Source organism: Pristiophorus japonicus, chromosome 5 (assembly GCF_044704955.1).
Source record: "Pristiophorus japonicus isolate sPriJap1 chromosome 5, sPriJap1.hap1, whole genome shotgun sequence".
NCBI classification, from domain to species: domain Eukaryota; kingdom Metazoa; phylum Chordata; class Chondrichthyes; family Pristiophoridae; genus Pristiophorus; species Pristiophorus japonicus.
In genome coordinates, this window is record NC_091981.1 from 68,177,855 (window position 1) to 68,192,310 (window position 14,456).

The 14,456-nt window shown below is 43.0% G+C and overlaps 1 protein-coding gene across 8 annotated transcripts in view; it reads left to right on the forward strand.

Annotated features, from left to right (window-relative positions):
- The window catches only part of hivep1 (HIVEP zinc finger 1), a 330,679-nt gene that overhangs the window by 299,016 nt on the left and 17,207 nt on the right, over positions 1–14,456 (forward strand). For all 8 annotated transcript variants that reach the window (XM_070880700.1, XM_070880703.1, XM_070880704.1 and 5 more), the window contains one exon: positions 12,229–12,728. In XM_070880700.1, coding sequence (XP_070736801.1) covers positions 12,229–12,728 — 500 coding nt within the window. The remainder of the gene's footprint in view (positions 1–12,228; positions 12,729–14,456) is intronic.

Consider the following 14,456-nt stretch of genomic DNA (forward strand, 5'->3'; position numbering starts at 1 on the left):
ATGAAGCCGTCCCCACTCTCTGAATGCTTCATGTGCCCCACACACACATTAACCCTGTTGCCGAGCATCTCCTGCCTTTGACTTGCTGGTTGACAATAATGCCTTCAGCAAGTTATGCTATAAAGATCCCAATCTTATCATAAAATATTCACGATACTTTAAGTCAAAGCGTGCGCCCACAAATAGGCACAGCCACTGAAATAATGCTGTTAGGGCCAGTGGGGGTCTGCTCACATGAACGCGGTATTGGGGGAGCCTATTCGGCCAGGGCTAGGGGCGGCGTGCTCTGGGCCCCTCCTACACAGCCTGCAGAGATTCGGGCTGCGAGGAGCTATTGCACATGCGCGCACACTCTAGCGCGCGTGTGCAGAGGTCCCGGCACTGTTTTCAGTGGCAGGACCTGGCTCCGCCCTCCACGCATTCTGCTGCACCAAGGGCCTGGATCGACCGGACTGTGGGGAGAATACGAAGGTAAATAATAGGCGCCGTTTCTGTTCTAAAAAGTCGGCACACCACACGGAGGTGCACCGTTCTAACCCTGGGGGCAAACTTGGGCCCAAAGAGTTGTCTTGTCACTGAAATCATCATAGCAAAATATAAATTTAAAATAATGCAGACATATTTATTGCATTTAATATGAATCTCGGGTTAGTCATTTAACTTCAAAATGAAGTCAACCAACAAAAAAGCCCTGTGACATCTTTGAAGTTAAGTTAACAGAAGTAGTTAGTAAGTACACCTGCACACACCTGTTCTCATTAGGTCTTTCAGAGGCCAGGGGGCAACAATTAGCAGTGACCTGTGGCCATACTCAGAGATTGAAGCACCTTGTGTCAAAGAGAAGAAAAAAGGTCAAACAAGCAGTGCCTACTATAAAGCCTTGGAAAACCTTTATTGTTTGTCCAGCGACAAAGTTGATGTCTAAAGGGCAAAGGGCTGCCATGCCTTGAAAATGAGAAAAGAAAGAGGTCAGAGAAAGAATATAACATTAAATTTTATCTGCAAAGGATATTTGACTGATTGTAAAGGGTCAGAGAATGATGCCATTCTTTGCTGATTACTTGGATTTAGAAAAAAACCTTTGTTTTCACCATTATTGATCTTTCTAAAACAAAGTAGATACATCTCCTTATTGAGGCACAGTTTATAGTGAGTTAACTATTGTAGAGTTGTGATCCATACTAATGCTTATTGTTTCTTGCATTGCTTTTGCCATATGTACCACGTTGGCACATAAAGGTAACCAGTTCATGAAGCATAGCTAAAAATATTTGGGCCGGGCTTCTAATCCAGGTAAGTATGAGCCAATATTCTGAGTTTGAGCTGCCAGTGTGGAGTCTCGCCAACTAGCAACACAAAACACAAATGTAATAATTGTTGTTATTTTTTTTGAATCGGCGAAGTATAACTGATAATTGGTAAGAACTTCTGCAAAGAATGGCAAGTGGTTTGCTCTATATGTTAAAGTTTTTTTCTGAGGTGTAAAATAATCGAATAATGTGAAAGAAATATGGGTGATGTCGATAATTTCTAAATCAACTGTAGAAATTTGTAGATCTTATAAAAAGTAATCTAATAGGCATACACACTGGTGCTGTTAAATTTGGCAGTAGTGCCAGGTCCTAGGTTTAAACTCTGGGTAGATGCTGATTTCAGCTGAGACAGCAGGAAGGATGCTCCAATTGGCCTTGGTTCAGAAGTAAAACATGAGCAAGAGCACCTGCTGATCACTATCCAGTGAGCACGGCTCAAAGTGCATGCGTATGGGTGAAGACTAGATCAGGGTCAACTGTGATGTGTGCCCCACCACAATCATATTGTTTCCCAGCATTCACTGTCCAGACTCTCAGTTGAAGAATGGCCATTTCAGTGAGGTAGCAGACATGGAATGGACATCTGACCGAATCAAGGAAGAAGGAAAGGAGCGAAGAGAAAATTACCAATAAAAGAAAGAAAGTTAGACTCCAGCCAAAATTTCCACAAGATTTAATTGTGGATATTGTGAAGTGCAAGAAGCAATCTACAGAACACTTCTTTTAAATTAGAGTTCTTAGACTAAACTAAAATTTGAATATTTATACCAAATTTTTTATTTTAGTGCATATTTAAAACTCCAGTCTTCAAAGGATTAAGCTGGTGTTTATGCAAATATATTTAAAGGGACAGGAAATAGTAATTGGAGTAACTTACATTGAGGACAACAGGCTCTATCATATTTCAGGATAGTATCGAGAGTTTTGGTGTTTAGAACTATTGAAAGATGGTGTTAATAAGTAGCTACTTAGCCCAGGTTTTATGAACAATAACTTTAGGATGCATGATGGTTTGCTGCCTGATGTAAAAAATTAATAGCTGCAACCTGTATATTTTTATAAACATTGTTTGTTTCTTAAACTGAGGGCTATTGAGTAGTTTACCTCAAATACTTAAAAAGGAAGCACAGTTACTCCTAATATTAACCTTCTGATAGGCCATTCCATAAAACAGAATGAATTTGTTATTTCATTGACATGTGATTAAACTCCTTACACAACCAACTGTTTTAGACTTGTTTACAAACTACTGTGTTTCTTTAAAAAAATACTGTTGTAGAGAAAGTGAGTGCCACCTACAGACACAAACATGAACTGAATATGATGTGCACAGGCATGGTCTTAAAATTAGTCACCCAGAAACCAAATGCATCTTCAGTTTCAGTCAACATACAGGATCAAAGAGAGCCACTGTGTGAGTTTATCTTGTCTGCAGATTTCGGACAGCAGCTGTAATGCTCCAGGGGAAGAGGAGGAAAAATACAAAATAGATGAAGACAAAAAATTATAGAAAACGGTAGCAAATGAACAAATCCAATACTGCAGGTTTGGCAGATCAATATTCCTGGTTACAGAATTTTTAGACAAGACAGAGAAGGGGGTAAAAAGGGTGGGGGGAGGCGTCACGGTACTGATTAAATAAACTATTACAGTGGTGAGGAGGGATGATATGGTAGAGGGATCATCAAATGAGGTCAGATGGGTCGAATTGAAAAATAAAAAAGGGGCGATCACACTGCTGGGCATGTATTATAGACCTCCAAACAGTGGGAGGGAGATAGAGGAGCAAATATGTAGGCAAATTGCTGTGAAGTCCAAAAACCATAGGGTAGTAATAGTAGGGGATTTTAACTATCCAAATATTGACTGGGACAAATATAGCGTGAAGTGTATAGAGGGTGCGGAATTCTTAAAATGCTTTCAAGTGAACTTTTTTGTCGGTATGTTGCAAGCCCAACATGAAAGGAGGCGGTTTTGGATTTAGTTTTGGGGAATGAAGCTGGGCAGGTTGAAGGTATTAGTGGGAGAGCACATGGGTGCCAGTGACCATAATTCAGTCAGATTCAAGTTGGCTATGGATAAGGACAAGGATAGGCCTGGAATAAAAGTCCCGAATTGGGGAAAAGCTGATTTTGCTAAGTTAAGGAGTGATTTGGCCACGGTGGACTGGAAACAGCTTTTTATGGGCAAATCAGTGTCGGAACAGTGGGAGGCATTCAAGCAGGAGATCCAGAAGGCTCAGGCCAAACATGTGCCCTTAAAGGAAAAGAATGGGAATAATAATTCTAGAGCCCCCTGGATGTCTAGGCACTTACAGGGGAGGATAAAGAAAAAAAAGGGGACACATATGTCACATACCAACGGCTAAATACTATAGAATCTTTCGAGGAATATAGAAAGTTAAGAGGCAAAATTAAAAAGGATATTAGGAATGCTAAGAGAGAGCATGAAAAATTCTTAGTTGGTAAAATTAAGGAAAACCCTAAGATGTTCTATAAATATATTAAGTGTAAGTGGGTAACTAAAGAAAGGGTAGGGCCTATTAGAGACCATGAGGGTAATCTTTGTGTGGAGGCGGAAGATGTTGGTAAGGTTCTTAACAAATACTTTGCATCTGTTTTCACAAAGGAAAGGGGCAATGCCGATACCGCTATCGAGGAGGAGTGTGATATTCTGGATGAAATAAATATGAGAGAGGAAGCATTAAGGGGTTTAGCAGCTTTGAAAGTAGATAAGTCCCCAGGCCCGGATGAAAAGCATCCCAGGCTGTTGAGCAAAGTAAAAGAGGAAATAGCAGATGCCTTGACCATCATTTTCCAGTCCCCTTTGGATTTGGGCATGGTGCCAGAGGATTTGGAGGACTGCTAATATAGTATCCTTGTTTAAGAAGGGAGAAAGGGATAGGCCAAGTAATTACAGGCCTGTCAGCCTAACCTCAGTGGTGGGAAAATTATTGGGAAAAATCCTGAAAGACAGGATAAATCTACATTTGGAAAGGCAAGGATCAACTAGGTACAGTCAGTAAGGATTTATTAAGGGAAGATCGTGTTTGACTAACGTGATTGAATTTTTAGAGGAGGTAACCAAGAGGGTCGATGAGGGTAGTGTGTACAATGTAGTGTATATGGACTTTATCAAAGCTTTTGTTAAGGTCCCATATGGTAGTCTGGTCACGAAGGTTAAAGCCCATGGGATCCAGGGCAAAATGACAAGTTGGATCTAAAATTGGCTTAGAGGTAGAAAGCAAAGGGTAATGGTTGATGGATGTTTTTGTGACTGGAAGGATGTTTCCAGTGGGGTTCCGCAGGGATCAGTACTGGGTCTCTTGCTTTTTGTGGTATATATCTACGAATTAGATTTGAATATAGGGAGTATGATTAAGAAGTTTGCAGACGCCACTAAAATTGGCTGTGTGGTTGATAATGAAGAGGAAAGTCATGGGCTGCAGGAGGATATCAATCTACTGGTCAGGTGGGCAGAGCAATGGCAAATGGAATTTAATTTAGAAGTGTGAAGTAATGCACTTTGGGATGGCTAATAAAAGGATATACACATTAAGCGGTAGGCCACTTTATAATGTACATGAACAAAGGGACCTTTGAGTGTTCGTCCACAAATCCCTGAAAGTACTAGGGCAGGTGGATAAGGTGCTTAAGGCATACAGAATGCTTGCCTTTATTGGCCGAGGCATAGAATTTAAGAGCAGAGAGGTTATGCTTAAATTGTATAATACTTTGGCTAGGCCACAGCTGGAGTACTGCGAGCAGTTCTGGTCGCCGTATTATAGGAAGTACGTGATTGCACTAGAGAGGGTGCAAAGGAGATTTACTAGGATGCTGCCTGGAATGGAGAATCTTAGTTATGAGGACAGATTGGATAGGCTGGGTTTGTTCTCATTGGAATAGAGGAGGTTGAGTGGAGACCCCATTGAGGTGTGCAAAATATTGAGGGGCCTGGAAATAGTGGATAGTAAGGGCCTATTTCCATTGGTGGAGGGGTCTATTATGAGGGGGCATAGTTTTAAGGTGGTTGGTGGAAGGTTTAGAGGGGATTTGAGGGGGGCTTCTTTACGCAGAGGGTTGTGGGGATCTGGAACTCACTGCCTGGAAGAGTGCTGGATGCAGAAATGCTCACCACTTTTAAGAGATGGTTGGATGGGCACTTAAAGTGCCATAACCTGCAGGGTTACGGACATAGAGCTGGTAATTGGGATTAGAGTGGATAACCTCTTGTTGGCCGGCGCAGACATAATGGCAAGTACTTCAGGGAATCGAATTTGGCAAGGGTGATCTCCTGGACTGGTTGGGTCGGAGAGGAATTTTCCCAGATTTTTTTTCCCTAAATTGGTCTGGGTTTTTATCTGGTTTTTGCCTGTCCCAGGAGATTACATGGCTCCGGTTGGGGTGGAGTGTAGAATGTTTCACTATAAGGGATGTCGCAGTTGTGTGGGGCAGACTGGTTGGGCTGGGTGCTCTTTACCTTTCCGTCATTGTTCATTGTTCATAGGTTTATATGTAACCTTCAGGGCTGCTGACTGAGGGCTGTGCGGCTCTTTGTCGGCTGGCGTGGACACGATGGGCCGAACTGGCCTCCTTCTGTGCTGTGAATTTTTATGTTTCTATGTATGTATAAATGGCATTACTGTTCTAGTTGACTCAACAGGATTTCAGATTTTTATTTTTGAGAGGAGAAAAAAATTGTAAATTAAAATTAAGCATATTTATAGGGTGTGCAGGATTCTAGCTACATCTTCTAAGTTTACTAACAAGTTAACTGCATTCAATGTAAACTTCTGTTTAAAATAAATGTTAGCTGTTATATCTTTGACAATCAGCAGAGTAGCAGCAGAATAAAAGGCCCAAGCTGACCAGAACTTATGAAATGGTAAATAGTGAAAGGTTGCTTGAACTGGTTGGTAACAAGAAAGCACAGACTTTGGTTTATCACTAGAAGAATGATAAAAAATATGGACTAGATTTTGCGGGGCGGGGGAGGGGGCAGTGGGCGCGATCGGTGGCAGGTCGGGACCCCGCTGTGATCCCACCGCCACGCGCCTTTACCAAATGTCGGGTGTGTTAGCGTTGAGCAGACCCAACATGCAGCTGCGAGGGAGGAAATTAAAATCATTAGTGACTTGTTTACAGCCATTTAAAGTTTTTTTCTGCAGCTTTTTGAATTTGACATGTCGCACACCGGTTTCCCGCTGTGCCTAGACCTCATCTGTGAAGCTAAGGTGGAAGGTCACTGGCCATTTAATTAGTTGATGAGTTGACAGCTTCACATGCCAAGTCAAAGCTCCTAGCTAATTGAGAAATGTTCCCTTAACCATTAGTTTCTCTAAACTGTATTTCCACTACAGATTCAGAATGCTGCAAGTCTTTACACAAGTCTCCATCCAGTCCTACCTCATTACCTCCCCTACCATTGACAGATCGCTTCTGTCATCTCTACTTCACCTGCCATCTATTCCATCAGCATCGGTGCCCTTGCAACTCTCTCACCTTGGTCCTCAGAATCCCTCCACAATCAGCCCCAACACCAGCATCACCAGGCACACCAGCATCACCAGACACACCAGCAGCACCAAGAACAACACCAGTCTTCTCCGCAATCAACTGATCCTGCACAGGGCATCAGCACCCAATCACTTTGTTGCCCGGGAGGTCAGGGATGGTCTCACCATGGCCAGATTTATTTCACTTGACACTATACACCCTGGCTGCCACATGCGCCAGTTTGGCACCACCCCACACCAAGACCATAAAGCATTCCTACAATGCTTAAGCCATTACTTTTACACTCATCACCATTGTGGGGAGTACCATTCACTGCAACTCACTAAGCCAATTCCAAAGGTGCACACTAATCTGTCCAAGAACGCAATGTGTTGAAAATATAGGTTTCAGTGTTTAGCACCACATTACCAGAAACCCAAGTGCCTACTCTTGTGTGTTGTTAGTTGGTATGATTTCATTAGGGTGAGTGTGAGGGGTGGTACGTGAGATGGGGATGTGATAATATAGATAGAAAGGGATGGTGGAGGTGCAAGGTAAGTTTTTGTGAATAAGAATGTGCAGTAATAGGGTAGGAAGGAAGAGTGATCGGGATGTGATGAGAGGCACAGCAGGATGAGGTTGAGTGTGGCTTTGGACTAATGTTTCGTGATCTACTGAGATCATTGAAACCTTTGCGGCATGCACCAAGGTCCTCCTGACCACATCCCTGCAATGTGCAACCAGGCTGTGTTGATCTGCTAGGGAGGCCTTCTCTGCCCATGGGAAGGGAAGAGAACTTCCCTTTGTGTTGTGACTCCCTCCGGACGCATATGGAGGGAGTCTTGGGAGAGCCTGTGCAGCCCTGCACCTCTGTGCAGTGATTGGCAGTGTTTGCAGCACCTCAATGCTGTAGAACACTGACAGCACAAATGTCAAATTAAAGTTGGCCATGGTCCCTTTAAGGAACCGGCTGATGACGGGTCATCAAACTACATCACCAGACCCACTTCCTCTAATTGGCCGGGAAATGCTGTAGGCGGGCTTAACAAGCCCAGTCAGCGGAAATTCATTCCACGCAATGGCCTGGAGCCAGCAGCGGGGTTGGGACCCGCCACCGACGTCGCCCGCCACGGACCCGCTGAGGTTTGTAAAATCAAGCCCTATATGTTCACACCAAGGGTTATAAGAATATGGAACTCTTTACCACAAGTGGGGGTCGATTTGGCATGTGGCGTGGCTGGGGTCCCGGATGATGTTGGTGGGTGGCCTAATCCATTTTTGTGGTAGGGCCTCATTACAATGGAAGTTTTGTCATTATCTGCAATGTGCCTCTTATCCAGCAGCAGGCGGGAGGGAGGATTTTAAAAATGCATGTAAATTTTGTTTCAAGTGGAATGATACAAGGATTGAGTTACAGTTACAGTTATTGGGGCTTTGTTCTCTTAACAGAGATGGTATTAATGAGAAACCTAGTAAAGGTTTGCAAAATTTTGAAAGGTTTTGAGAAGGTAAATGGTGAGATTATCACTAGAGGAAAAAGGGAAAAGTTAAAAAAAAATTCACGTGGAAGCTTATTGGAACATGGAATGCTTTACCAAACATGGCTATTGAGGCAGAAACTAGAACATTATTTGAAAGTGATTGCAGTAGATCATTCTGGTTGAAGAGCTAGCACCGACATGGACATAATTGGCCAATGGATGTAGTTTCTACTGGAGATTACTTTTATCATAGCGATTTATGTTGTGATGCAGATTAGGAAAGGTTAATATCATTGGTGATGAACTGCTTGTCTGTGTTCTTTTTTGACTGGTTTAAAAAAATAACCCATTGTATTCTAAGCAGCCTCGGTGTCTGCAGCAATCCATAACAATTTACAATACCACTTCCTGCCATAACATTAGGCAAAGAGATTATTACAAACATGTTGCTGTTAGTGGACATGATAACATAATTTAGTAGCTAATATAATCTTATCTGAAAGTTGTCATAAAGTCTCTAAAATCTGCTTTATTGGGAATTAATTAGTGAACTATTTTGAAATCTTGCAAATATAAGGTGTCACTATTACTAGATTCTTGTTCATGATGCAAGGCTTTCATAGTTGCCTACTGCATTGTCCTACACACTTAAAATTTTTCTTTGTAATATTGCTAACCTGGTAGATGTAGATGTAAGAAATGGACTGTCAGAACTGTCAGCTCTTCAATAGCAGTCAGTACAATCTTCTAATTTTGATTGTTTTCTATGTTGGGTACACACTGACCCAATATCCTCTGGCTGTTGTCAACTACTAAGTCATGTTTTCCACAGTGTGTACACAAGAAAATTGCCCATGGCGTTGCCCAGAGTCAGTTGTTGACTGGTGATGACAATGTAGCAGTAAATGCTGGGAAATTTGGTGCTGCCTGCTACATGATAGAAGCGCACAGCCGAGCGATGACGTGCTGCTGACAGGCTGTGTGCTCAGCAGTTGGCCAAGGTTCACATTGCTGGAGTGAGGTGCACTTTAATTAAAGCTAGCCTGCTCCTTTACATGGCAATCTCCAGCTGTTAATGCTGAACTTGCTTATGCACATAAAATAAATAAAAAATCCTTCAGCACTAGGCAGTCTGCAGCTCTGAAAGCTGAGCTGCCTTCTGCACATAGAAAAAAATAAAAATCCTTCAGCACCAGGCAGTCTGCAGCTCTTAAAGCTGAACTGCCTTCTGCACATAAAAATGCTAAAAATGCTTCAGCACTAACACAAATGGCTCAACAGGCCAGGGAAAGGGCACCGAGGATCTCGGACTCAGCACTCAAGCTTTGTGCAGAGGATGAACACTGGAAGAGAGGTCCTCTACCCATAGGGGGCCGGGAGACCCTCCAGAAAGAACGATGCGGGACCAGATCACCGAAGCCGCACCTGGCTCCAGAGCCCAGAGAAGTTTCATGACCTCAGATGAGTTGTCAAAGTTAGTGAATGCATCTTCAAAAGCTGTCTCCTACCAACTGCACCACTAGCCTCACACACTGCTCAATTCACGAGTCTTGCCCCCCCCCCCACCCCATTCCCCCCACCTCCATCACTCATCTAACAATTTCTACCAAACACGAGGTACACCTCACATTCCTAACTTCCACCTTACGCCCTTGGAGGAGATGGTGCTGACCCTTCTTGGCAGGGGCATGGCTGAGCCCTTTGCCAGCAGCGTGGTTGAAGGAATACAAGGTGCCGGTATCATCCTCACAGCGCACAAGCTGCAATTGGTGTAAGCATGCACCTCTTACTGTCCCGTCCTCCCCTCACCACAACCCTACCATTGTGCCTTCCTCATTTTAGACACCCAAGAAATCTAGCCTGCCCAGCCAGTGCTTAGCCAAGAAGAGGGAGAGGAGAGTGAAGAAGAAGAAACCCCATCACTCAGTTTCACATTCTCAGCCTCCAGCTCCTCAAAGTCGTCCTGCAAGGCCATCTGCGGTGTCTCCACTGCAAGTCAGCAGCCTTCCACCAGCCATGCCACTGGGGTAGCAAGGTGTAACATCATTAGGATAGGCAAAAGCACATGAAAGACAACCATTAAGGGAATGCACAAGGGTGATTAGTTGATTTTTTTGAATGCATTATTGGATGCAAATATGAATAAAGTTGGATTGGAAAGCTTGCTTTGTGGTGGCTTTAATTTCACCATTGTGGCCAAGAAGATACTTTGATGGTCAGTAACAAAGGGAGAGGGAAGGTGTGGGACAAGTGTTGAAAAATAAATTGGGGTTGTTTTCATTGGTACTGCAGGCGAATGATTTGATCCCGGATATCCCAGCCAGAAAGAGGCTGTCTGGGCTGCCTCTTTCCTTTTGCTTTTTCCTCTTCTGCTTCCTCCTCCCTCCTCCCTCTGCGAACAGTTTGTCCCCTTTGCTGCCTTTGCACCCAGGACTGGGAACAAGTGGTGTTATCGGAAGCCTTCCTTTAACAGCCAAAGCCTTGCAAACTTCCAGCAGCACTTCCACATGTTAATAGCTTTTTAAATGTATTGCACCAACCCACTACTCCAGTAAAATGTAAAAAAAAACAAAAGCAAGAATCTAAACTTATCTTAAAAAGCACAGGCAGTGTCTCCGTGTACTGCAGAACCCACGTTCTTCCATTTGTGGTTTGGAGAGGTCTGAATCGAGAGCGCAGATGTCGAAAATCACAGATCGTGCATCAATTCAGGCGTTGTATGCTGATTGACGTCACAAACAACATTATTTAAACATGGACAGTGAGCGCAGGCAACGGTAGAGCTGCTGACCTGCCCAAAATTGCAGCCACCGCATTTCACGCCAGAAGCATGCAGAAGCGAGGCTGAAGTCATTTGTTTCAGCAAAACGGCTGGCTCTAAAGCTCCCAGTTTCGCATCCAGAAATTTCAGAAACCCGTTCCGCAGCACCAGCTAGTGACCAGACCCTGCAGCTACATAGGTACTGGCACTGTCTAATATATATATAAATATTATTTTTATTTATTATAATATATAAATAAATAACATAGAAAAATGATATATATATATAATTTGTGTATATATAGCTTTTCCATTCTAAATGTTTACATCATACTGCTAAATATTGATATAAAAGTGTGATCAACATTATGACTGGACGTGTGGCTGCAGTGTGCACTATCGACAGAATGCACTGCAGCAACTTGCCAAGGTTTCTTCAACAGTACCTCCCAAACCCGTGACTTCTTCCATCTAGTAGGACAAGGGCATGGAAACACCACCTCCCCCAATGTCCCCTCCAAGTCGCACACCCTGACTTGGAAAAATATTACTGTTTCTTTATCATCACTGGGTCAAAATCCTGGAACTCCTTTCCTAAAAGTACTGTGTGTACCTTCACCACACGGACTGCAGTAGTTCATGAAGGGGTCTCATCACTACCTTCTCAAGGGCAATCAAGGATGGGCATTAAATACTGGCCTTACCAGCGATACCCATATCCCAAGAAATAATATATTTTTAAAAATACATAACATTTTTAATAATATTACTTGTAGGAATGTATTTATTGCTTGTACCAATCAATATGATTAGAAATTATATTCTTAGAGATGATAGTTTAATTGTAAAATGAGATTTGGTTGAACCCTACTGCAGTGATTTTTTTAGTACAAAGATGTGCAAGCATTATAGGCAAGAAGATTATGCAAAAAATAATGCTTATCTTTTGAAGTCTTTGAAGGCTGAAATCATAAATTCACTGAATTTAGCATGTATGGTAATCTGGAGGATTTGTGTCTCAACTCTATACTTCTTTGCTGCTTTAAAGCCAGTAATGCTTTCTCAAACACAATGCAGATAATTTACAGTAAAAGTGTTTTCACTTTATGCACTGATACCGATGTCAGATTTATTTGTTGTTTTTCCCATTAATTTACTGTTTTATTTGTGATAAACAGGTGATAAACCAAAAGGTGGATATGAGTGTCTGTACTCTGATGTTGAAGACTCCGATGGTCAGGATGAGGAAGACTATGAAATTGAGGATGATGATGAAGACAGTCTCGGAGAAACTGGTTTGTCGACCACTCCCTCAGTAACAGCTAGCCCTCAGCACAACCTACAGAGAAATGACCAGCTTGGTACACTAACTGCTGCCTCTGCCTCTCTGATTGCTGATGCGATGAGGACAGCAAAGGACTCTCTTGTGCAGACCAACAACCTTGAAGTACTGTCTGGTGTTTGGCTTACACAGAATGCTGGTGATGCTGAAACCAACAAAGTAAAATCAAAATTCTCACCAGTCCATCGGCATGCAACTGAAGAGGAGCAAACCATGTCCCCTGCAGCTAGAGGTACATTACCTAAGGTTGGCCAATGGACTTCTGGTCACCAGGTTACATCTGAGAACCAGCATGTGCAAGAAAATATTGGAAAGAAAACCACAGATGATGTAAAGGTGCGTGCGTTTCATCATATAATGTATCATGGGCTGGATTTTGCGGTGGTAGTGACAGTGATGGCGTTCGCCATCATTACTCCTCTGAAAGTGACAGCAACTTCTAGAGTCAGCGCATGCACAGTTAAATGCAGAAATCCACAAGTTGTTGACAGTGATTCTATGCTTAATCGCCGGTTGCCATGTGGAAGTCCCCCAAAGCCCACAATCAATTTAAATTACACTGAAATGTAGTTCCTGATGAAAACTTACCCTATTATACTGGAATATTGCTGTTAAAAACCCCTGAAAAAGTTAAACCCTGTTCAAGGAGGTGTAACTGGGTTTTTAACGGTGTATTGACTGCTGAACAACCGTTCTGGCCCTGAAAAATTATATTTGTGAATGTCAAATTTTCCATTATTGCATGGTTTTTAATATAGTAATTTTTTAAAGCATTGTTTATGATATTTCATCTTCTATGTTAATCTTATCTGTATGTCCCAATCTTTATTTTGCTCTCTGTCAAATTTATAAAAAGTAAATTATAATCTGTGCATTTTACTTCCTGGTTTGCTGTCTGTGAGAATTCGTCAATGTGATTGGCTGCTTAGCCTACTTGATGACATCACTGTTGCTGAAAGCTGAAGCTTCGCTTGATTTGGTGCCAGATTTAAACTAATGTTAGGAGAGATGAAAATCACGCCACAGAGATTGCTCGATCTTTGTGATCTTCGAGCTCAGCGGCATGCGCCATTGCTTCGCCACTGACCGCAAATTCCGGGCCTTTGTATTCTTACCAAAAGCCTGGACGATAAAATAAGGAACATAAATATAGACTTTACAACCAGAATAATTATCTTTGTAGGCACATTCCTAAATTCTTGCAGAATTGTATTGGAACCAAATATCATTTTATCTATGGTACTTTATTTAAAAAATTGAAATAAAATTCAAGCCCTAATTCATCTTTATCTGATAAACTCCACTCCTAAGCTTTAAGAGAGCAGTTTCCTAATTTAAAAGCATTATAACAATTGAGGTTCTACATTTCTTGGACTAAACTTTGAATCTATGGGACCGAAATTGCCCACCGCTGGAAATGGAGCGCACCTATCCTGTTTCTGGTGATTTTACCTGCGCGGTGAATGCGGTGGCCTCTTGAGCGAAATTCTGCTCTTTGGCTTTTTTTTTTGGCGGACCGGAAGACGGTCATAATGGGGGCGGAAGTGGGGGATAAGCGGAAGTTCAGCGTCTAGAGGAACGGAATTTGGGGCGGGTGTAGTGACCGCCGCTGCCAATAGCGCTGATGATGTCATCACGGCGCCACGTCACCGTGGCTCTGCCCTTCATTTAAAGGGGAGAGTCTGCACGATTGTTTAAATTCGGTCCACTGGGCCACCAGGGAGGGTTTCAACCAGGCCAGCAGCCTGGCACCCAAGAGGGGGTGCCAGGCTGCCTGTTGGTGGCCCAGGCGAACCCGGCGGCATAATTGTTGGTTCGACATGGCAGTCGGCCCACAAATTTAAAAAAAACATAGCGGCATTGCGCCCTCCTGTTTAATGGGAGCCGCGCCGCCATTTTAGATGGACAAGAACCTCATTGCACCAGCAAAAAAAAAGCAGCTTTTGGCAAGATTTTTATGGCGGAATTTTGCCATCGGGGGCATGCATGATGCACTTAGGACGGATCGGCAGCAGCGGAGCTGTGGGGGGGAGCAGGACACCACCAGGATACCACAGGAGCAGA